This window comes from Falco rusticolus, chromosome 2, assembly GCF_015220075.1.
Source record: "Falco rusticolus isolate bFalRus1 chromosome 2, bFalRus1.pri, whole genome shotgun sequence".
In the NCBI taxonomy this organism is placed as follows: Eukaryota; Metazoa; Chordata; class Aves; order Falconiformes; family Falconidae; genus Falco; species Falco rusticolus.
Window position 1 is genome coordinate 62,498,598 of NC_051188.1, and position 19,755 is coordinate 62,518,352.

General features: G+C 37.2%; 1 protein-coding gene across 1 annotated transcript in view; it reads left to right on the forward strand.

Moving 5' to 3' along the window:
- MYO16 (myosin XVI) overlaps positions 1–19,341 on the forward strand; it is a 412,211-nt gene extending 392,870 nt beyond the window's left edge. The window contains exon 35 of the mRNA XM_037377384.1: positions 14,422–19,341. Coding sequence (XP_037233281.1) covers positions 14,422–14,655 — 234 coding nt within the window. The 3' untranslated portion in view covers positions 14,656–19,341. The remainder of the gene's footprint in view (positions 1–14,421) is intronic.
- The last annotated feature ends 414 nt before the right edge of the window (positions 19,342–19,755 follow it).

The window sequence follows — 19,755 nt, forward strand, 5'->3', positions numbered from 1 at the left end:
CATTGTGAAGAAGTACAGGTCTACTTACAGTAAACCTTAGAGTTCTGCTATCTCCAGTATACTGTATATATAGTATATATACACTCTCTCTCTATATATATATATACACATGCAGTATACTACATGGGGATATGTGATTATGAAGATGACCGGAGGCAATGTTTTCAGTTGTCTCCTTATTTTAATGATCAACCAAATACTTACTAGGCATGAGTGGACAAAGAGCCCTCTCTAGTGAATGAAAAATTTGAGTCCCAGACACTGCTCCAGTTATAAAAAACACAGTAAGACACTTTTGCCTTGGAGCACTTTACACCTTTGTTGCTAAAAAGATTGCCTGGCATCAAGGAGGATCACATTTAAATTGCTACAGTGGTGCAATACACAGAGAGTTAAATGAACTGGGTATAGGGGAGCCATTATAATCTTATTATCTTTGCAAATGGAAGCTGTATCCTTATGTGAAATTAGTTTGCATCATATAAATGCTTTATTTTAGAAGCAAGTCTTTAACCATTTACAAACTTGTATTTTTTGATTTTTCCAAAACTACTTGCCAAAAGCTGAACATAATTCAATTCAGTACTTTTAAATGTCACTTTTCAGTAAAAAGATGCTTTGCCAAAGTGTTTCACAAATCTTTAAAATAGATTCCATGCCATGTACTCAGAATTACATGCAGGGACAATTCCTAAATGCAAGCTCTATAAGAACTGTGACAAGTTTAGAGAAGAAACCTGCAGTTCTGTGATTTTTGATACAATTGCCTTAATGAATAAACATCTTCAAAATGGTGTTGCCAAAAGAAAAAGAAAAAAATCTTCCTCCCACAAAAAGAAAAAAGAATCTTAAAAAACTCTGTGCTCGCAGGGCTAAGATTTCTTACTGTAAAAACATTCCTCACCATTTCCAAATCATGGCATATATTTGAAAATGATTGGTTTTAATTACAGTTGACATTTCTTAGCTGCTGGTGACTACAACCCTGTTGTAAAAGTCTTTGCCAGGCTTCACTGCAGTAACCTTATCACTTTAAAGTAATACTTGCACAGATGTATGAAATAGGACAGATTGTTTCACAGATCTGTGAAGGTACCGATTGACTAATTGCTTTAGGGAGAGAAACATAGACTGGGTCCTTGGATCTCTTGGTAGATGCTCTGTCATTTCAGCTATAGAAAACTGGTTCATTAGCTTTCAGGGACTTCTAATATTTATGGGGGGGGGTTTTAGTACCTCCCTGCGAGTTCCTTACTGAAGTGACAGGAGTTAGTTAATTTCATTTTTGTTACAGGATCTCAAGGCTCATATACATCCAACTAAAGTTTAGGCATTGTGGCTTACAGTACCCATCATGTTGTCACATCAGGTGATAATTACCTGCATCACTGCCTAATGCTTCCTGCACACTGCAAACCTACACACTTCAGAGAGCAAATTCTTCAGCTCAATATCTGTCGACATGCATCATAATGATCAATCTTTTAACAAACACTTTTGGAAGCAATTACCAAGATATAAAATATCATGTAGATGTGAACTCAGCAACTTAATTGATCATGCTGAAAATAAACAAAGAAAAGTTGGCTGTTGGCCATAAATGCTACTTTTATAGGGCAATGGTTACTTAAAGGTCAATTCTTATCAGAATGAAAAAGGACAAAAATAGAAAAAAAAATGTTAAAATACTAACAAAATACTTCTCATTTGAAAGTTATCAATAAAATTTTTCTTTCTTTTGCTAGAAAAAGAAGTGTATTAAAAGTAAAGTTTGATTTTTGTCTCATCAAAAATGAAAGAACTTACATCAAAAGAAACGAAAGCCTTGCATGTTAAAAGATGAACAAAGTATAGGTTTTTTTTAAACTAGTACCTTTTCCTTCATATTGTTCTGTGGCTGTACAGTTGGAAATCTACAATGTCCAAGTGATTATATCTATAGGTTGTAAGTAAGTACCACGTAAAACCATAAATAACCTAACATCTGATATAACGCTGTAGCTTCATCTTCATCCTCAATGAAGGTGAAAATGGAACCATGAATTTGGGGGTCAAACCAGTTATCAGGAAGTTTCATGCACTTTAATTTGTTCAGATAGTAAATCTTTAAGAAACTATTTGTTAAAGAAGAGCTACGCGTATTTTTTTCACCAATCCGGCACACCACTTTCCATGCATTTTGTTCTTTCCTTGTAAATCAAAGCATTCTAGCCAAGGAAATCTTCAAAAAATAAAATAGAAAATAGTATTGCAAGAAACAATATCCTAATCTACCCTTACAAGAAAACCTACTTTTCTCTTAGCAACTAAGCCCACATATATCAGCTGCAAGAACTGCAATTAACTTAGCTTCTACAGAAAACCTTTGGTAGCTGTGCCTCTTGCTCCCTTAACAGCATAAAACTTCCTTTTCCAAACTTGATTTAAAATTACTGATTTAAAATTTATTTAGATGCTTATTGTTTCAAATTACTTCAGTGATTTGTTTAAACAATTTGGACGTTCCAAGTGTGCTTCGATCTGTCGTCTTGAATTCTTATCCCATAATTTCCTTCCAGAGGCAAAGAACCCACCAAAATGGAAGAGATGTTTCTTCTGGTTGTCTGTGCCAAAATCTTGCTTAGGTAGAAAATTTTGTTATGACTAAGAGTCATTTCTATTCCGTCACACTCCAGGAAGTGATTCCAAAGTGCACTGGAGACTCTACAGATGTTGAAATTGTTTAGCAGGGTCTAAAACACCAAACCTCCTCTAAAATAAAAAAGCTGTATAAAATATTACTTCTGTGCTCTTTGGGTTTTACACGAAGCATTTCTCAGTTCTTCAGCCAGTTTGATGGGTTCTCTTCTCCAGACTGTGTTTATTGCTTCCTCTGTTCTCGATGTCTCCTATGAGTGTGTATGTTTGAAAAATAGAGCATAAAGACTGACGAAACATTTAAGTTCTTTGGAATATCAGAAACAGCAGCAAGATAAAACAGAGTCAACAAAAGCAAGACTGTATCTTTGGCACCTCACACAAAAGCTAAGTGACCCTGTCGTCTTCTTTTTCATAGATCCAGGACTGGGGTTTGTTGGTTGGGTTTTTTTGGGTTTGGTTTTTTTGGGGTTTTTTTGTAAAAAATATTTTAAAGTTGTTCTTAACATTCACTACCAAGTGGGATGTGGTGTGAGAAAGATACAGTGGAATCAAGAAAAGCAAGCCAGCTGAAAGACTCCTTGTTTCTTATGTGGGCAGCAAGAAGCAACATGGTCTGTCTGTAACAGGATGAGATGGACAACCTGGAGATAATGAACAGATGGGAAATGAGGGACACATTAAAGATGAGAGTGATAATAATTGGGGGTGGGCAGTAAAACAGGCACCATATAAAAGGTGATTCAGAGAAGTAAGGTGGGGGGGAGGGGAGGAAGAGAAGAGAAGAGAAGAGAAGAGAGAAGAGAAGAGAAGAGAGAAGAGAAGAGAGAAGAGAAGAGAAGAGAAGAGAAGAGAAGAGAAGAGAAGAGAAGAGAAGAGAAGAGAAGAGAAGAGAAGAGAAGAGAAGAGAAGAGAAGAGAAGAGTAAAATGACTGAGAGACAAAGTAAATAATAAAATGGAATAGGGGTTTTAGAACAGAGGAAAGAAGGAAAAGCCAGAGAGAAGAAAAAAGAAAACAGAGAAGTGAGAAAAACAACTAAAAGGAAAGTAAGAAAAACAGGGGGAAAGAACGAAGTACAGAGCAGAGGGTGGTGGAGTATAATGTGAGAAGGACTAAGGAGTAAAAAAGTAGAAAGTCTATGTGATGTTCCAGATATGATATTCATCTTCATGCACATATCAATGTGATATTTTATGGAACAAAAATAAAAACAACTGTAATAATCCACCTACATTTATAGGGTTGCTTTCTATGCAAGTTAGTTTGCAACCATAGTCTCCTGAAGATTCAGCCATCCAAAAAGAAAGGTAGATTTTCATCAAAAGTTGCAGAGCTTCTTTGTGCAGTTTAGCTTTCTAATGGTTGAATGTTGGCTTATTTGTAATCAGATGATGTCACATGCGTTCAACATCCTATGGAAATACTCCCAGAAGAAGACACAAATAAGCAGTTTGCCATCCTAGTAGGTTAAGTAATACAATACACTCTGGCATAAGATTTTGGTTACCCACTTCTGAAACATGTTTTATCTGTCATGTGTTGAAAAAGGTAAGATAAAAAATGATGGTTATTTTTCTGCATATTGTTATATTAAAAAATCTTCAGTCTTATCTCTTCTATTTTGTTTAAACCCCATAGTGCAGGTTGGGAGATTGCATTAATATAGGAGCCAACATCTGACAATGAAAAAAGGGAAATGTCTTTCCATATTTGTGAAGAATGTATTTATTGTTTCATTATAGTTTAAGCCATAGCTCTTATTTCATGAAATCTCATTGCTTTCAGCAGTCTCTTCCCTCAGAAAGAGCTGCATATTCATTATAGTTTCAAGGGCCGCCTTTGTTCCTACTTGATTTAATATTTGTTGCCAATCACTTATTTTCTTGACTGTTCAGAAGTTTAAAGAATGTATAGTCAAGAATGCAGTGTGTTGCTATCCCTTACCCATTGTCACAGTTCTAAACACTGGGCTCTGACATTAGTCATTAATGTCTGTTGTGCTTGCCTATTAGCTGGAAGTAATCTTTGATCATCTTTGAAGTAAAATGTAGCAACCAAACAAGTCTGGTGTAATAAAAAAATCACTAATGCCTTTGTAAACACATAACATCCAAGAGACAACATAGAACGTTACATATTTATCATTGATCTGAATCAGTATATCCCCCTGAATTGTGTTTGTTTATTGTTTTGACAGTAATGTCAAAGAGTTCTCTTTGTAATGTCACATACAGACAAAAATCAAGTCTTATAACGGAGTGTGGCTTTATTTTTAGAAGACTTACAGTCAAAAACATGTGACTTATAGATTAAATGGTATGAGGTAATGCATAGTATAAATTCATCAACAGGTACAAATACCCTGTGTTTCTGTATCAAGGGCTTTTGGAGGGCTGATGCCCCTCTCCTCAGCATGTCCTAGATCTGACTGACCTCCAAAAGGGAAAACACAGGTTCTCCTCTTTCAACCAGTAGGTGCCACAGTCAGTTCCCTGCACATTTGATGCTCCTTTTTTGTCTCCACTGCTTCATCCTCATCACATTTTCTCCTGGTAGAAGGCTGTGATTGTTGAGGAGAAGGGAACAAAACTTCCTGAGCAGTCCTGTGCTCTCCCTAAGCTCAGGTGTTTGGCTGAAGTGTGTCGTTATTCCCTTGGGCTGCTGCTTCAAATTTTAATTCAATGGAGCATGGTCCACTAGCCCACTGCTGGCACCTGTGGAGAGTGACTTCATGTCTGACTTAGTCATAAGTGCCTGGTGTGAGAGAGAATAATTTGGTCTTTCTGCCCTTCATTTTATTGCTGTCACACACTGCCACATACGTGTAGATCAGCAGAGATTTAGACTGCTAACAAACCATAAATTAAGTGGTGTTTGCCTCTGATGTTGTTTGACCATAAGTGTAGTGTTTTTATACAAGAAGGGATGATACATGACATTAGCAAATACGAGTCGATGTTTGTTTTGTAATTGCTTCAAAAGCATTGTGGCAATCCTAGTCTCTAACTGGTCAAGTAAAGTATCTCCATTAATACCAAAGCAGCAGTCATCGGTTAAGTAGCAACATGATTCAGTTTTTCAAATATTTCTTGTTAGATTATGTACAAAGTGGTATCACCATTGTTAGGTCAGCTGTTCTGAAGACCTCTATGATAATGGTTTGTTTTCAGAACTCATCTTGAGAAAGGAACAATTGCTGTCCTGAACATGATATTTTTCTCAAACATCAGAGGTGAATTAGGAGGATGGTCTGAAGGTTTAAAAGATCATTCCAGTTTATCTGGAAAGAGAAGTATTACCTTAGAGAAAAAAAACCAACCAGACAAACCAAACCAAAACAACAACAACAACAACAACAAACCAAAACCAAAATCACCTGTATATTTCAATATTCATTGATCTTTCAGTCATTCTGGGAAGGTGTAGCTGGTATCAGAAGTCTAGAGTTGAAAGAAGCTCAGCCAAAATAAATAATAATAAATAGATTAATAATAGAAACCCACAAGATCCAAATAAGCAAATGAAATACACCCCTGTTTTGAATGTATAGGCTTGTCCAACTGTATTCTCAGCTCAGGTAATCAGAGTGCCTGACATATGCTGTCAAGTATTACTGAACATCACCTACCTTGTTCTAATACTGTCGGCCAGGTCACACATTACAGCTACACATAGGATTTGTGTACTGATTTTATATCTTTGCAAAATAGTATCTTTATTTAATTGCTGAAATACCTCCAAGCTGTATGGAAGGCAATTAAGCTAATTAATTGAGAATATTGTGGTCCCAGCCTTCACTGAGAGAAAGGTACACACATACAGAAGACCAAGCCCTGCTTTTGCAACTAAAATATATTCCTGAAAAAAAAAAAAAAAAAAAAAAATCACCTAAAACTAAGCACACACCACACCCTCCCCCCAGAAAACAAACAAACAGAGAAAACCCAAAGAGCATGGAAGAAAATCAGACAACTTATACCAGAAATAGAATTGTAGTCAGATGAAGAACATAAAATCTTCTGTCTCAGGCACACCAAAGGTATTTGTAGCCCATGAATCTCTTCTCTTTCTGACAAAAATGAGAAGATGCTGATGCCTAGGGAAAACAGAGAGATGTGGGGTGCCTTTTTTGCCAGAGTGATCTCTCTGTTTCCAGTTATCTGTGGGGAAAGGCCTTCTGGAGGCAGAGTTATTGTGTAGCTAGTAATCCTTAGTGGACTTTTCTTTCATGGATTTTTTTAGAAAATCCTTTCAGAAAGCCAAACGAAGGCAAACAAGCAATATTTTTAGAATGAAGCTTGAGAGTTTTCCAAATATTGTGTGCTAGGAGAGGGCTGGACTGGGCAATCAAAGATGCCTGTACCTGCATGGTCTCTGACACCAGAATATCCTCCTTCCAGCATCACCCCATGACTGATATTTGGAAGAAAATTAAATCTGGCCTTCAAAAAATCTGGATAGCTGAAAAATGCTTGTCAGAAGGGAAAGCATTTCTTCCTGACTCTTGTGGTGATCTGATTTTGTTCAGAATTGTAATCCCTTTTCAGTTTTATATTAAATACAGTTACTTTTGAGATTCCCCCAAGTTTTAAATTTCAGCAAATTTATAACTTCTTTTGATTTCATCTATATGACACCTGTTCTAAAAGTAGTTTATTCTTTTGATGTAATAAGAAATTTTCACTGAGAGAGAAAAAAGATTTTCTTGTTTAGAAAAAAGCAAACATAATATATGTATCAGTTATGGATCATCATGTTTAACTCTATTTAAGCTGGCATATCTCCACCAGAGCAATTCCAGATTTGCACCAGACAAAACAGTTGTCATCTTTGCCATTTTCTCCTTTCCCATAAACCCATTTGCCATCTATTTGGAGAGCTTTGTTTTGGAAGATTGTAAAGTTGCTCCAACACAAAGAAAAATCATCAGCAGTTTAAAAGAACTATTAACTAAAATCACTTTATTGTTGCATATCACATATCAAGTTACGACATCCAGTGGGTCTGCATTCGGAAAAAAAATGCCTGTCCCAGCATTCACAAGACAATCACATGAATCAGCTTGGATCCCAGTGGTACATTTGTATTTGACGATTTTTAATTGGAATTTAGAAGCATGTAAACTCATTTATCATAGCTGCTCTCTACTCCCTGCTGGGGTCTTACATGGGCAATGCAGATTTCCCAATCAAACACGAATTTACATATTGATTTGATTTATGTTGAATGCTTGCCTAGGCTTCTCAACACACCCTTGGTTTACTGTATGCTTTCCCCTTTTATCTTTAAATGAGTATTGTATTGTTAAATAACATGTAGGCTGACAGATTTTTTTTCTTTTTTTTCTTAATTCAAGAATTGGTGGAAAAGCAAACCTTTCCTAATTTATGCTTTTTTTGTAAAGCAGATAAAACCAAAGTATGTGTTTGAACCTGAAGGGTCAGGAGTTTTTGAGAGGTTGCAATGTGACTGTCCTGTAGTTTGGAAAAAAGATGTGACATGCATGTTTGGAAGCAGTCAGTGTAGGGGCTTATCAGATGCAAAAAGAAAACAGAGAAAGATGAAGCCATTAGAAGGAGTTATAAACATTTCTGTGAGGGAGATGCATGCCATAATTCCAGAATTAATGAATTAAATTGCATCTTTTATTTTGAAATGATAGGTAAGAACATCCTGATCACTTCTGTCTTTAAAACTGATGATCTGCAGGAGACCCGCTGGGGTTTGTGAACTGCTTTTGAGGGCTTCAATAAAGATAACTGTGACTCACCTATTGGCTGAAAGTTGTTCTGCTTACAGTTTTAGGCAGCCTACAAATTGGAAAAAATTAAAAGCGTGGGGTTTGTCAAGGCAGTTCCATTTCTAAGATAATTATGATAATTTATTATCAACATTTTACATATGTTACATAATTAATTTTAGATCCTGATCAAATTTTAGAAAGGCACAATCATTGCTTTTCTAGACTCAATCTCCCCATGGATTCCATGATGGTACCTCAACTTTACTAACAATTTAGAGCAATAATGGAAGAGAAATATAATGCTGTAATAATTAATTGTGAACATCTACTGACAGTTACTTTAAGGCACCAACATTGACAAATTATTAAAGAAAATAATTGCAATATTTCTCTAAAGGGAAAATATGGACTAGCTACCTCATGCAAATGTCTCAGGAACACATGCTAATATACTGTACATGTCCTTAAACTGTTTTGTGATTTAAAAGTCTGTTTTATGTTGTGCTTGTAAGTCTATATTCAGGGATTTTACTAAAACTTACAGAAGGAACTAAAAACAGAACTGTAATAAAGCATGCAGAACTACATTTTGTGAAAAAAAAATAAAAATAATTGTATGTTCTAACATCCAAGAATGTAATTAAATGGAATAATAGAATCATTTAGGCTGGGAAAGACTTTTAAGATCATCAAATCCAACTGTTAACCCACCACTAAAGCATCTTCCTAAGCACCACATTTATGCATGTTTTAAATGCTTCCAGTGATGGTGATGCCACCACCTCCCCAGGCAGCCTGTTCCAATGCTTGACCATCCTTTCAGTGAAGAAATTGTTCCTAATATCCAATCTAAACCTACTACAGCACAACTTGAGGCCATTTCTTCTTGTTGCTTGTTATCTGGGAGAAGAGACCGACCCTCACCTGTCTGCAACCTTCTTTCAAATAGTTGTAGAGAGCAATTAAGTCCCCCTGAGTCTTCTCTTCTCCAGGCTAAACAACCCCCGTTCCCTCAGCCACCTCTCATAATGCTTCTCCAGACCCTTCACCAGCTCCATTGTCCTTCTCTGGACACGCTCCAGCACCTCAGTGTCCCTCTTGCAGTGAGGGGCCCAAACCTGAACACACGATTCGAGGTGCAGCCTCACCAGTGCTGAGTGCAGGGGGACAATCACTGCCCTGGCCCTGCTGGCCACACTGTTCCTGATACAAGCCAGGATGCTGTTGGCTGCCTTGGCCACCTGGGCACACTGCTGGGTCATGTTCAGCTGGCTGTTAACCAGGACCCCCAGGCCCTTTCCCACCAGGCAGCTTTCCAGCCGCTCTGCCCCAGGTCTGTAGTGCTGCGTGGGGTTGCTGTGACCTAAGTGCAGGACCTGGCACTGAGCCTTGTTGAACCTCATACAGCTGGCCTTGGCCCATCGATCCAGCCTGTTCAGACCCCTCTGCAGAGCCTGCCTGCCCTCAAGCAGATCAACACTCCCCGCCAACTTGGTGTCATCTGCAAATTTGCTAAGGGCACACTTTGTTCCAATTTCTTGTCAGTAGTAGTAGAAATACCAATTATAGAAATACCAAGTAACTGCAAATAACCAAAAAAACCCCAAACTACTAGAGTACAATACACATTTTTTTTTAAATTAAACTCTACATTTGGTCAGGGAGAGAGCAAAGTGAGGTGAAACACTCAAAAGAATCTACTAATGAAAATTAATGAATCTCTGGCAGACAGTTTAATGAGTCCTTTGGCAATAGCTTGATGATAAGACTGTTGCATTTGATACACAAATAGACAATATAAGCTCTTTGTTACTTCTGTATGTTACAAAATATCCTCTGTAAAGTTACAGCATTTGATTTTTTAATGCAGAATGAATTTCCTGAGATTCTAGATTCAAATGTCTAAATAACTCAAACTAATGTTAATTTTAAATGGACCTGTTAACGTGAAACCTTCAACTTTCCAGAGTTAAAAACTTGCTGGAGTTTTTAACTAGCCTAAGAAATAAGACTATAATTAAAATTAATTATTGACTTACCTTGCAGCATTTCATCTTGATTGTAAGACAAAGTTGAAATCCAGTATGTCTGCTTTAGGCCACGAAGTGAAATTTAGGCAGAATTCAGAAGCCTAAATCCACAAGGCGATTCAGGATCTTGGCTCATTCTCCAATGACTGCAATACTTAAATGCATAAAACTCAGTAGGCAAAATTGTGCTCTGACATTTTCATGGTTGCCAGCATACAACCAAAGTGCTCTGTCTCCACGAGCTCTTGTGTGCTAAAACGACATTGCAGTTTCCAGTGAATAGCTTTGGTAATTCCACATATTCTTCTCTTGTGCGTCACTGTCTTTGATATTTCAGCTTTTCTTTTTTGTTCAGTAAGGACTCCAGATACCAAACACAGGGATGGTGTTTCCACCAGATGGCAGGGCTGTTAAATGCTATGTATTCAAATGCTATATGTTTTTGTGGGTCTAGCCCAAATGCTATGTTGCCCATGTCTGAGTGACCATTGAATTTGAGTAGGAAAATCCTGGTTTACAGTTGGTATCATCTCTACCTTTTAATGGTTGAAGTTGTTTTTTCATTGTTCATTGAAGAGATCAGTAGTCTTCACGAAATACGTGTTTGGGATATGGAGCTGTAATGAAGAAACATAGCTTGCTGTTTTACATTCTGCTTCATGTAAAATTATTATATGTATAACAAATCTTTAGCTTGTCACAGGTCTAATCATGAATGGAAAACAGAAAAGATAGCATGTTATCCCAATAGATCTAATTACATTCATTGATTCGTTTAAAGCCCTGACATTTCTTGTGTGTTTTCCTCCATTTCATTTCCACTGCATTTCTATCACGTCCTTCATCAAAGTTCAAATATAAACTTTTCCTGGCTTACTTACCAGATCAATCTCATAATAAGTAAAGATTTTATAACTTTTTCCATCCTTTTTAAAAAAATACAGTCAAAGATGTACACTGATTTGTGGACTGCACCAACATTTGTCCACTGTATACTGGAAAATGAGCTCTATAGTGAAACTGCTGACCCAACATTCATTTACAGCTTACATAAGCAGGGTCAGGATAATAAAGCTTCTTCAGTGCCTATAAGCTATAAATAGGATGCATTTGTCAATTGCCTTGCCCAGGCAAAATGTATTCGCTTTTCACCCTGCACCTGTGTGCCTTTATGTTTCTTAGAATAGCAGTGGCACTGTCTCTATTCAAATACTTTGTCCATCTTTCAAAATCAAAAATTCCTCCATACTTCATTAGTCATGCTATCGAACTTTTGTCATTTGAGCACATCCAACAACACAGCGTTTCAAAATATCTATTTTCTTATAAGTATACTTATCTACCAGTATTCAGGCACGTCTTTCATTATTGAACTCTGAAACTCGTATGAAACTCTTGCGACAGCAATATAACGTAGCTTGCTTTTTGTATGTTCTAACACCTCTCTGAGAAGCACGCCTAATACAGGTTCATGAAATGCCTAAAATTTAGATGCAAATAAAGTTTCTAAATTGGGAAGATTGGATTCTAGTCTGCCTGTTTTGTAAACTGGGTTATGCCCACAATTTAAAGCCATGGAAATCTATAGAAATTGGCCAGAGTAAGTCCCAAACTATACATCTGTTCTATAAGATAAAACTACCTCTCCTGTCTTTCTTGATAAATTGTTTCTAATTACAAAGTTTTTATTTGTCATCTAATCTTTCCTACTCACACTGGAGAGGAAAAAAAAAAGAAAGGAAAAAAAAAAGCTAATGTGTTTTGGTACACAAGAAATCTCTGATACCCCTCTAACAATATCTGTGGAAAATTTAATTTTCCTTTGAGTCTCTGAGATGCCCTGTTACATTTTGTGTAAACATAAAAGCAAAGAGGTTTTTGATTTCATAGTGTTATGCAATTGGGATGGCACCAAAATACACTTTAATGAAGTCTTTCAAACACTTTCCATTTTTCTTCTTTTTTCTTAAAAATGCAGAATTTACAATTGTACTCAACATTATAATACCTTTTATTAAGACATGCATTAATAAATGTTATTAAGACATGGTTAATGCGTTTCTTTTTGAAATTTCAACCAACCAGAAGTTAAGCAGATTCCCCATTGATCTTCAGGCACCTCCATGTAAGGGCCCATTCCTTCCCTGACAGCACGTGTGAAAGGTTTGACTTGCACAGGACACATTTGAAGCAGCAATGTAGAACCTGTGTCAGCTTCCGTGGCCAGGTACCTGCTGTTCCACGAAGGAACATCAGGAGCCACAGGCAATAGCAGTCTTCTACCCCAGGGACCCTCATTGCTCATCAGTGACAAAAATGCCCTTCATGTTGCTCAGCCCGCCTTGCAACTGGAACCGACCACATGCGTAGTGTCTCATGAGCATTTAAGGGCACTGCACATCAATTCCTTTTTCATGGTAACTAATATGCAGCCATCCCTCATTAAGATAAGGTTTATAAATGCAACATTGACAAGAATAGCCATACTTCTCACATGAGCCCGTTGTGTGAAGTATGAGCATTTTCAGAATGTGATAGGTACCTCTTATAGGTGCCCCTGGTGGAGTCCTTAAGAAGGAAGGTACCAGGGTAAGGGCCATGGGCCATTAGCTGTTGTGTTGGGTTTGGTTCATATCCCTTAGATAGTCCTCCTCTGCTACAGAACACCCGCAAGTGAATAGCTCTCAGTACCTCCTCTAGGTGCTGCTGTGCTGCATAGGTGCTGAGTAGGTCTTAAAGGTTGGTAAGATGGACTTCATAGCTTCGTGGACTTGTCACAGGGGCTTCAAACTGACTTGAAAAAAGTAGACAATCATAGGAACAGAAAAATAAAATGGGAGGGAACAGTTTCTTCTAAGTGGTTAATGGATCTATTACCGAACTGTTTGGCTACTTCAAGATAGATCTAGAGATAGTTTCAGGCCAACTGAAACTACATTTTAAGTTGTTAATGTATTCTCTGGGGCAAGGCAAGGGCCAGCCCCTGGTTCTAATGATAACACCTGTCTGTGACTACCTGGTTCTGGCTGTGATTTCTGGTTCTGACTGTTTGGGTATTTACATTTAGGGGCAAAACCCTCCTACCTCTGCAGCTGCTATTTGCTCTGTATAAAGGAGTATTTTGTGAGTATAAAAATATTATATGACAACAGTTTTAAGACCAAGGTGCTCGAAACATGGACTACTATAGGCAGTGCATTTTGTGTTTTTCAGAGGACTGTGTTCATATACCTTTTGTTGATATAGGGGAGTTTTTTCCATTTGTTTCATTTTTAGCATCTGTTTCATAAACTTCGCTTCTATGACTTTTAGACATGAGACTGAAATAAGGCAATTCTGAATAATTCATTTTCTTTATTTTCAGTGTAAAGAATGGTAAATGGGTAGAGGGGTCAGTGAGCTAAGCACACAGTTTAACCCTTTTGGAATTTCAAATTATTAACAGGGTTCTTTGATCTGTTTTCTTTCAGCTGTAGTACATATGACAGCAGCTTTCCCTCAGCAAGGGTAGGACTTGAGTGCTTACCCACACACATCTATTTATTTCTTTAATTGTAAATGTTAGAATGGCAGCGTTCACAGCCACTCACCATCTAACATGGCTAAGCCAGGGCACGCTGTAGCAGTTGCAGGATTTCTGTTCATCATCCTACTAGAATGTGTGGGTAAGCTTATAATGCTCCGTGGTGCCCTTTGCAAATTATGGATGGAGAGCAGAAGCTGGTTCACTCCTCTCATGGGGCTTGGCAGTGTAGAACACCTCTCATGAGGTCAAGGGAAAGTTCTTTTGCTGAAAGTCATTATTGTTTACACATCATTATGAATGTCACTGAGCTCCTTACAATGGAGATAGGAAAACAGGACCTGAATCTGCCCTGCCCACAGGTTTACATCCATGACAAAAGGGGCAGAGGATCCTGTGTGAAGTTTCAACATGGATGTTGCAGTTTTACACTGCCAGGAGAATTTACTTCATCCATTTTTTTTATTATTTCCTTCTCACTAACAGGTTATTCACCAGCTTAGACTTTCAGAGAATGAGAGTGTGGCTCTGCAAGAGCTTCTAGATTGGAGGAGAAAGCTGTGTGAAGAGAGAGAAGACTGGCAGCAAATCTTGCACAACACGGAGCAAAGAATCACAGCCCCACCTCCACCCCCGTGTAAGAAGCCAACGCTGCTGAAGAAGGTCGAAGATACCTCCTGCAACAGACTGTCTTCAGGCATATGGGATACCACCATGTGATTCAGATGTGTGTGTTTGCAGACTGTTAGGAATGAAACCGTCTAATGACTTCAATCTGCACAATCAGCAAGTTTTCTTCCCTTCATAAAGCATGCAGGGATTTTTTACAGGCACTCGCTCAAGAGCACAGGATGGAGGAGCTATTTAGATCTGTCGTGTGTGCGTGTACATGTGTGCATTTGTTCTTTTTATATATATATATACACATATACATACATGTGCATCTGTAAGTATATATATGTGTGTGTGTATATATATATGGAGACAAACTGCACTATAAGTAGTTTAAAAGTATGAGACGGTCACTTGGAGCTCTCCTATGGACAATGAAGAAACTATGTCAAGCAAATGATGATGGCGAGAAGTGGCTGACAGGCATTTTAGAGAGATCAGGAAAGTCTGTGTGCACACTGTACAGCTGTTTTATATAGTACAAAAATATGATGTTTCTTGTTCCCTAATGAATGGTTTTATTATATTACATGTAAACATATATATATTTCTTTGTAGATGTCTGTGTTCTATTGGTGTTGCAAACCCGAAGATTATTTACATGTTTATTACTGGTGTTTTATAACTTTATGCAATTGGTGCTGTTGTTCTTTCTTCAAAATACAGGTAATAAATTCAGTACTCACATTTTTCTTTCATATTTTATCTTTAACAACATACCAAACAGTTTCAACACTGTGTTCTTTCTTCAGAACTGGCAATATCCTTTCTAAAATCCAATCCTGAAATTCTTGCAAAGCTCCTATATACAGGTGTGATTTGATGTTGTTCACAGTCACAAATTGGAGAGCATGACTTCTTTTCAGTGGACTTGTGTTTCTGAATGTGTAAACTGTGAATTCTGCAGTTACATTTCAAATCTTATTTTCATTCTGGGTTATGTAAAATAATGAGGCACTCATTTAGATTAGGTATGGTTTGAAATTCATACCTGATTATGCTTAAGGTCAGGTGTCAGTGGAAAGATACATAATGGTAATGAGTTATGAAAATAGGGCTGTGATTTACTGTTACAAGCCAGAAGGCTTTATGGAGATGGGTATATCAAAGGATTTTGTCCTTACGGTCGTACAGTGATGCATTTATACCTCAACTTTCATGTAACAAAATGGTTTCAGAAATTGGAGCATTCTAGCTGGCAAACATGAGTTCTGAGTAATATTAATTTATGAAAAACATACTGCTGGCAACTTGTTAGCTACTGCTCAGCAGTCTTTGAAATACAGCTTTGCCACTAAAAAGTGTAATTTATATATATATACACAGGTATTTTGTCAGGAGCCGCTTATTTGAAGTTTTTGGAGTACGCAGAGCCACTGAGAAAAACTTTTCTTGGCTGTTTGCCCCATTCCTATTGGGATCCAGGAAAAAGTACTTGTAGTTTTGCAAGGGGATGTAGGACTAATATTTTCAAATGTAAGCTAGGTTTAAAAAACCAAGCTCACCCTTGGTTGGAAGTTGTTGAGAAAGAAAAAAAAAAAAAAAGAAACAAAAAAATGACAAAAACAAAGAAAAACCTGCTTAGAGACATACCTTTTCCCATCATGTATGATAGAAGCTTCAAGCAGGATGAATGGTAAAAAACAGTCACATGCTTGTTTGTTTTTACAGGGAAGCAGCAAAATTCAAATCGTTCCCATGAGTCTCATCAAGCTGTAGACAGAATTAAGCACCTTCTCTTGCTAGACATTAAAATAAACATTTCAAGTGGGCAAGGAAAGGAAGACACCAGGTTAGCTCAGAATTTTACCAGTTAACTTCACAGAAGTCCTCTCTGTGAGATTACCCATTCCTGTTTCATGGAGGAGCAGGCACTCTAGGCTCTGAATCTTACCTTCAGCTGATGTAAGTGGCCATAGAGCATTACTTGACCCAGGAGGAGCAGCTAACCACTGTGAGGTTATGCAGAAAACAATTCTCACCCACTAAACAATTATGTCAGAGCAAGGCTTTGCCTGGAAGAATTGAAGTTTCTTGTCTTTTCGCTCAGGTAACCAGGGATACAGAGAAATCCCTGTGTGAGAGTGAAATGAGATGGCTCCAGAGCTGGATGCAAGGATGCTGATTAGTCTGACCTTGCAACTACATTGCTTCCAGGATGCAAATTATTATGCCTACACGGCGCAGCATCACTACACAGAGCCATAACAACATCTACCCATCTACCCAGCTAGCTTAGCAATCCTGAACACCTTACTGCACTGAGACATGCAGACATGCCCTCAGGCTTATTGCTCCTCAGACGGGTCTGGCAAATAGCCCTCTCCTAAGCTCTGTCATATTGCTAACTCTAATGCCCACTAGCTGGCTTGGTGACTGATCGCAATCAATCCACAGCAGCCTGAGGGTTTAGGGCAAGCTGTAAAAACTGACTAAGAAGCCAGTTTAGATCATGCCAAGATCTCTGCTGCGGCAGTGAGCTTGCTACCAGTCACCAGGCTAGTTATTTGTGAGGTGAGCTTGTGTATCTCCAGATGACACTGTTGTCATTGCTGCACTTGTAATGCAGGAGTATCCAGAGGGGAGAGAATACATTTGTCAAGTTTAAAATATATTAAAATGTAATTAAAATGGAGTTTACAATGGGAAATAGTACAAATGCACATTATACGATTTGCAATCTTTACTAAAAGTTGTGTTACAGCCGTGATCAGCCTTAGCTGCAGGAGCTCAAATGGGGTCTAACAAACCTTTTTGCTACTCTTTCAAAGTCTGTATTGTGCCCTGTTACAGCAGTATGAACCAAGTGTGGAAAAAAGGTATGTAGATTTACTAGCAGCTTCATCAATGCACTTAAAAGGAGAAGCCAGTGCAAGCCTGATTCAGGCAATCTGATTCACCAGACAATGAGAAAGCAGATTATTCCCTGCTGTGTAGAAGGCCTTTGTTCTATTTTTTGGCAAACTTGGTTAAGACATATATTTTCTGGGGCTCTTCCTTCAAGCATGTTACCACAGTGCAATCCAACAAACTAAACAGCAGAAGATATGAGAACTTTTTTTCGATTTTGTTATTAATTCCAAGTTATGTAATGGCTAACTTTTTACTGGGGAAGATTTTTCAGGATATTCCATTAAAATATAGTACTATACGAATAAAGAATTTGTGTTAAAAAAATGTTTTAAATATTTCTGTAATGGCAGTAAGACACTCCAGAGTGTGACTTATGATGTCATAATTCACACCTAGTGTGCTCATTGGTCCCCTGGCCTTTGGCCTCGTGCCTAACAATGCAGTTGGTAGGAAATTATTATACCATAATTCACACCCTACTGTGTCTTATTGCTTAAATAACCATACCCCCAGAGGTGTCTTAAAACTACCATTAAAGTTTATATTCTGTATCAAAATGTGTTTACAGGGCTGGGAAAATATACTATTGACATTTTAAAATGTTGAAAAGTAGTTTTAGCAGAACTGTACAATGCTTGTAAATTAATCTCCCCAGTGGAGTACGCACCAGCCAATTACAGTATTCCTTGAGTATATGAAGTCCTCTCTTGCACATTAAAAAAAAGCTTAGACAAAAAAAAAAAGCCTTATGAATTTAAAATTCTAAAGAGAAAGATTAAACTCTATGAGCATGCTAATGCCCTTAATATCCAATGAACAATCTAAAATATATTTATATTTGCAATAAAGCAATTTCAGGAAGCTGGGGTTACCATCAGATAATCCCTCCTCCACATTGTGCCTTATTGCTTAATTTGTAATATGTGAAACAAACAAAACTTCTAACAAATCAGCCTGTCTTTCAGTATAAGGTAAGAAGAATCAGATATGTTTTGCGCTTTAAAAAGTCATTGGTCTTAAAGCCAAGGGAATTCTGAAACCGTATTAAACCACAATAAAAGAAAACAACAGCTGCTGGCATGAGAAATTTTTAAAGCTTGTAAACCTTACTTGTTACTCCTGCAAGAGCACTTGGAATATTTTAGTTGCTGTAGTTACATCCCTATTGCAGAATATAAGCAAAACTTTGCTTTTAAAAACTAATTTAGATGTCCAGAGAAATACTTTCACCAATATTTTACAGAAGACCTGTGTACAACATGAAGTGATACGCCTTTTAAAAATTTGTATTGTTTACAAAACAATAGTATAATTGTTGAATAAGTGGGTTACATTTGCCTTTTTGCCAGTGATCCTTTTCTATTCCTTCTAAAAGGTTGACTTATTTTCGTTTATAACTTTATTATACTGCAGATCCTTTGTGTGTGGAACAAAGAATTTAATTAACTTACTAAGAAAGAGTAATAGATTGTAGCATAGTTCTAAAGTGATAGTAATAGCCATATTCATTGTAGTTTTTAATTCTGTTCTATAGTATTGACTTCCCTAGTAATCCTGTTATTCTTATCTCTATAAAGCCTGCTAATATCTGAAATGCTCTGAGGAACTTAAAATAAGTTTTGCCATTCGCTTGTTAAATAATAAATGTGATTAAACTCTGTACAAGTCAGTTTTCCAGAATGGTATTAAAAGTTTCATGGCTTTGTGTTCTAAATATATAGGTTTTAAAAGGAAAACACCATGTGAGCTTAACTATTTGACAGTATCTGAACAAAAGAGATGGGTGTATAAGGAAATGCTTTTCTTCCAGTTTCGCTGTTCTCTGTACCTTCAGGATTTTCATTTTGAGAAGAAATAAATAAATCCCAGTGCTGGCTTATACTGTGGCTGTGAGAACTAGATCATTAGCAAAGACTGTCTGTCCTCCCACCTGTGGTCTGGCCCTTTCCCCAACCACATGGATGTATGCTGGATCTGGCTGAATCACGCATTATTCTGTGAAGTGTCTTAGGTAAACAAGTTGTCAAGCCACGATTTGACTTTTTAAGGATTTTTGATCTATTACAGTAAACAAAAAAAAAAATCTTGAATTAGCCAGAAGTAATTACTTCAACCTTAAGTAGCTTGCTTTGGTTCTCATATATGTGAATAAAATCCCCTCTTAGCCATTTCTTATTTCCTTTTCTGTCAATTTAGGTTAATTTTCAAAGAGACTTTTATGATGAAAAAAAGAAGTGGGTAAATGAAATCTGGCATAACCTTTAGATTTAATTTTTGAAATTAAACATTTTCCTT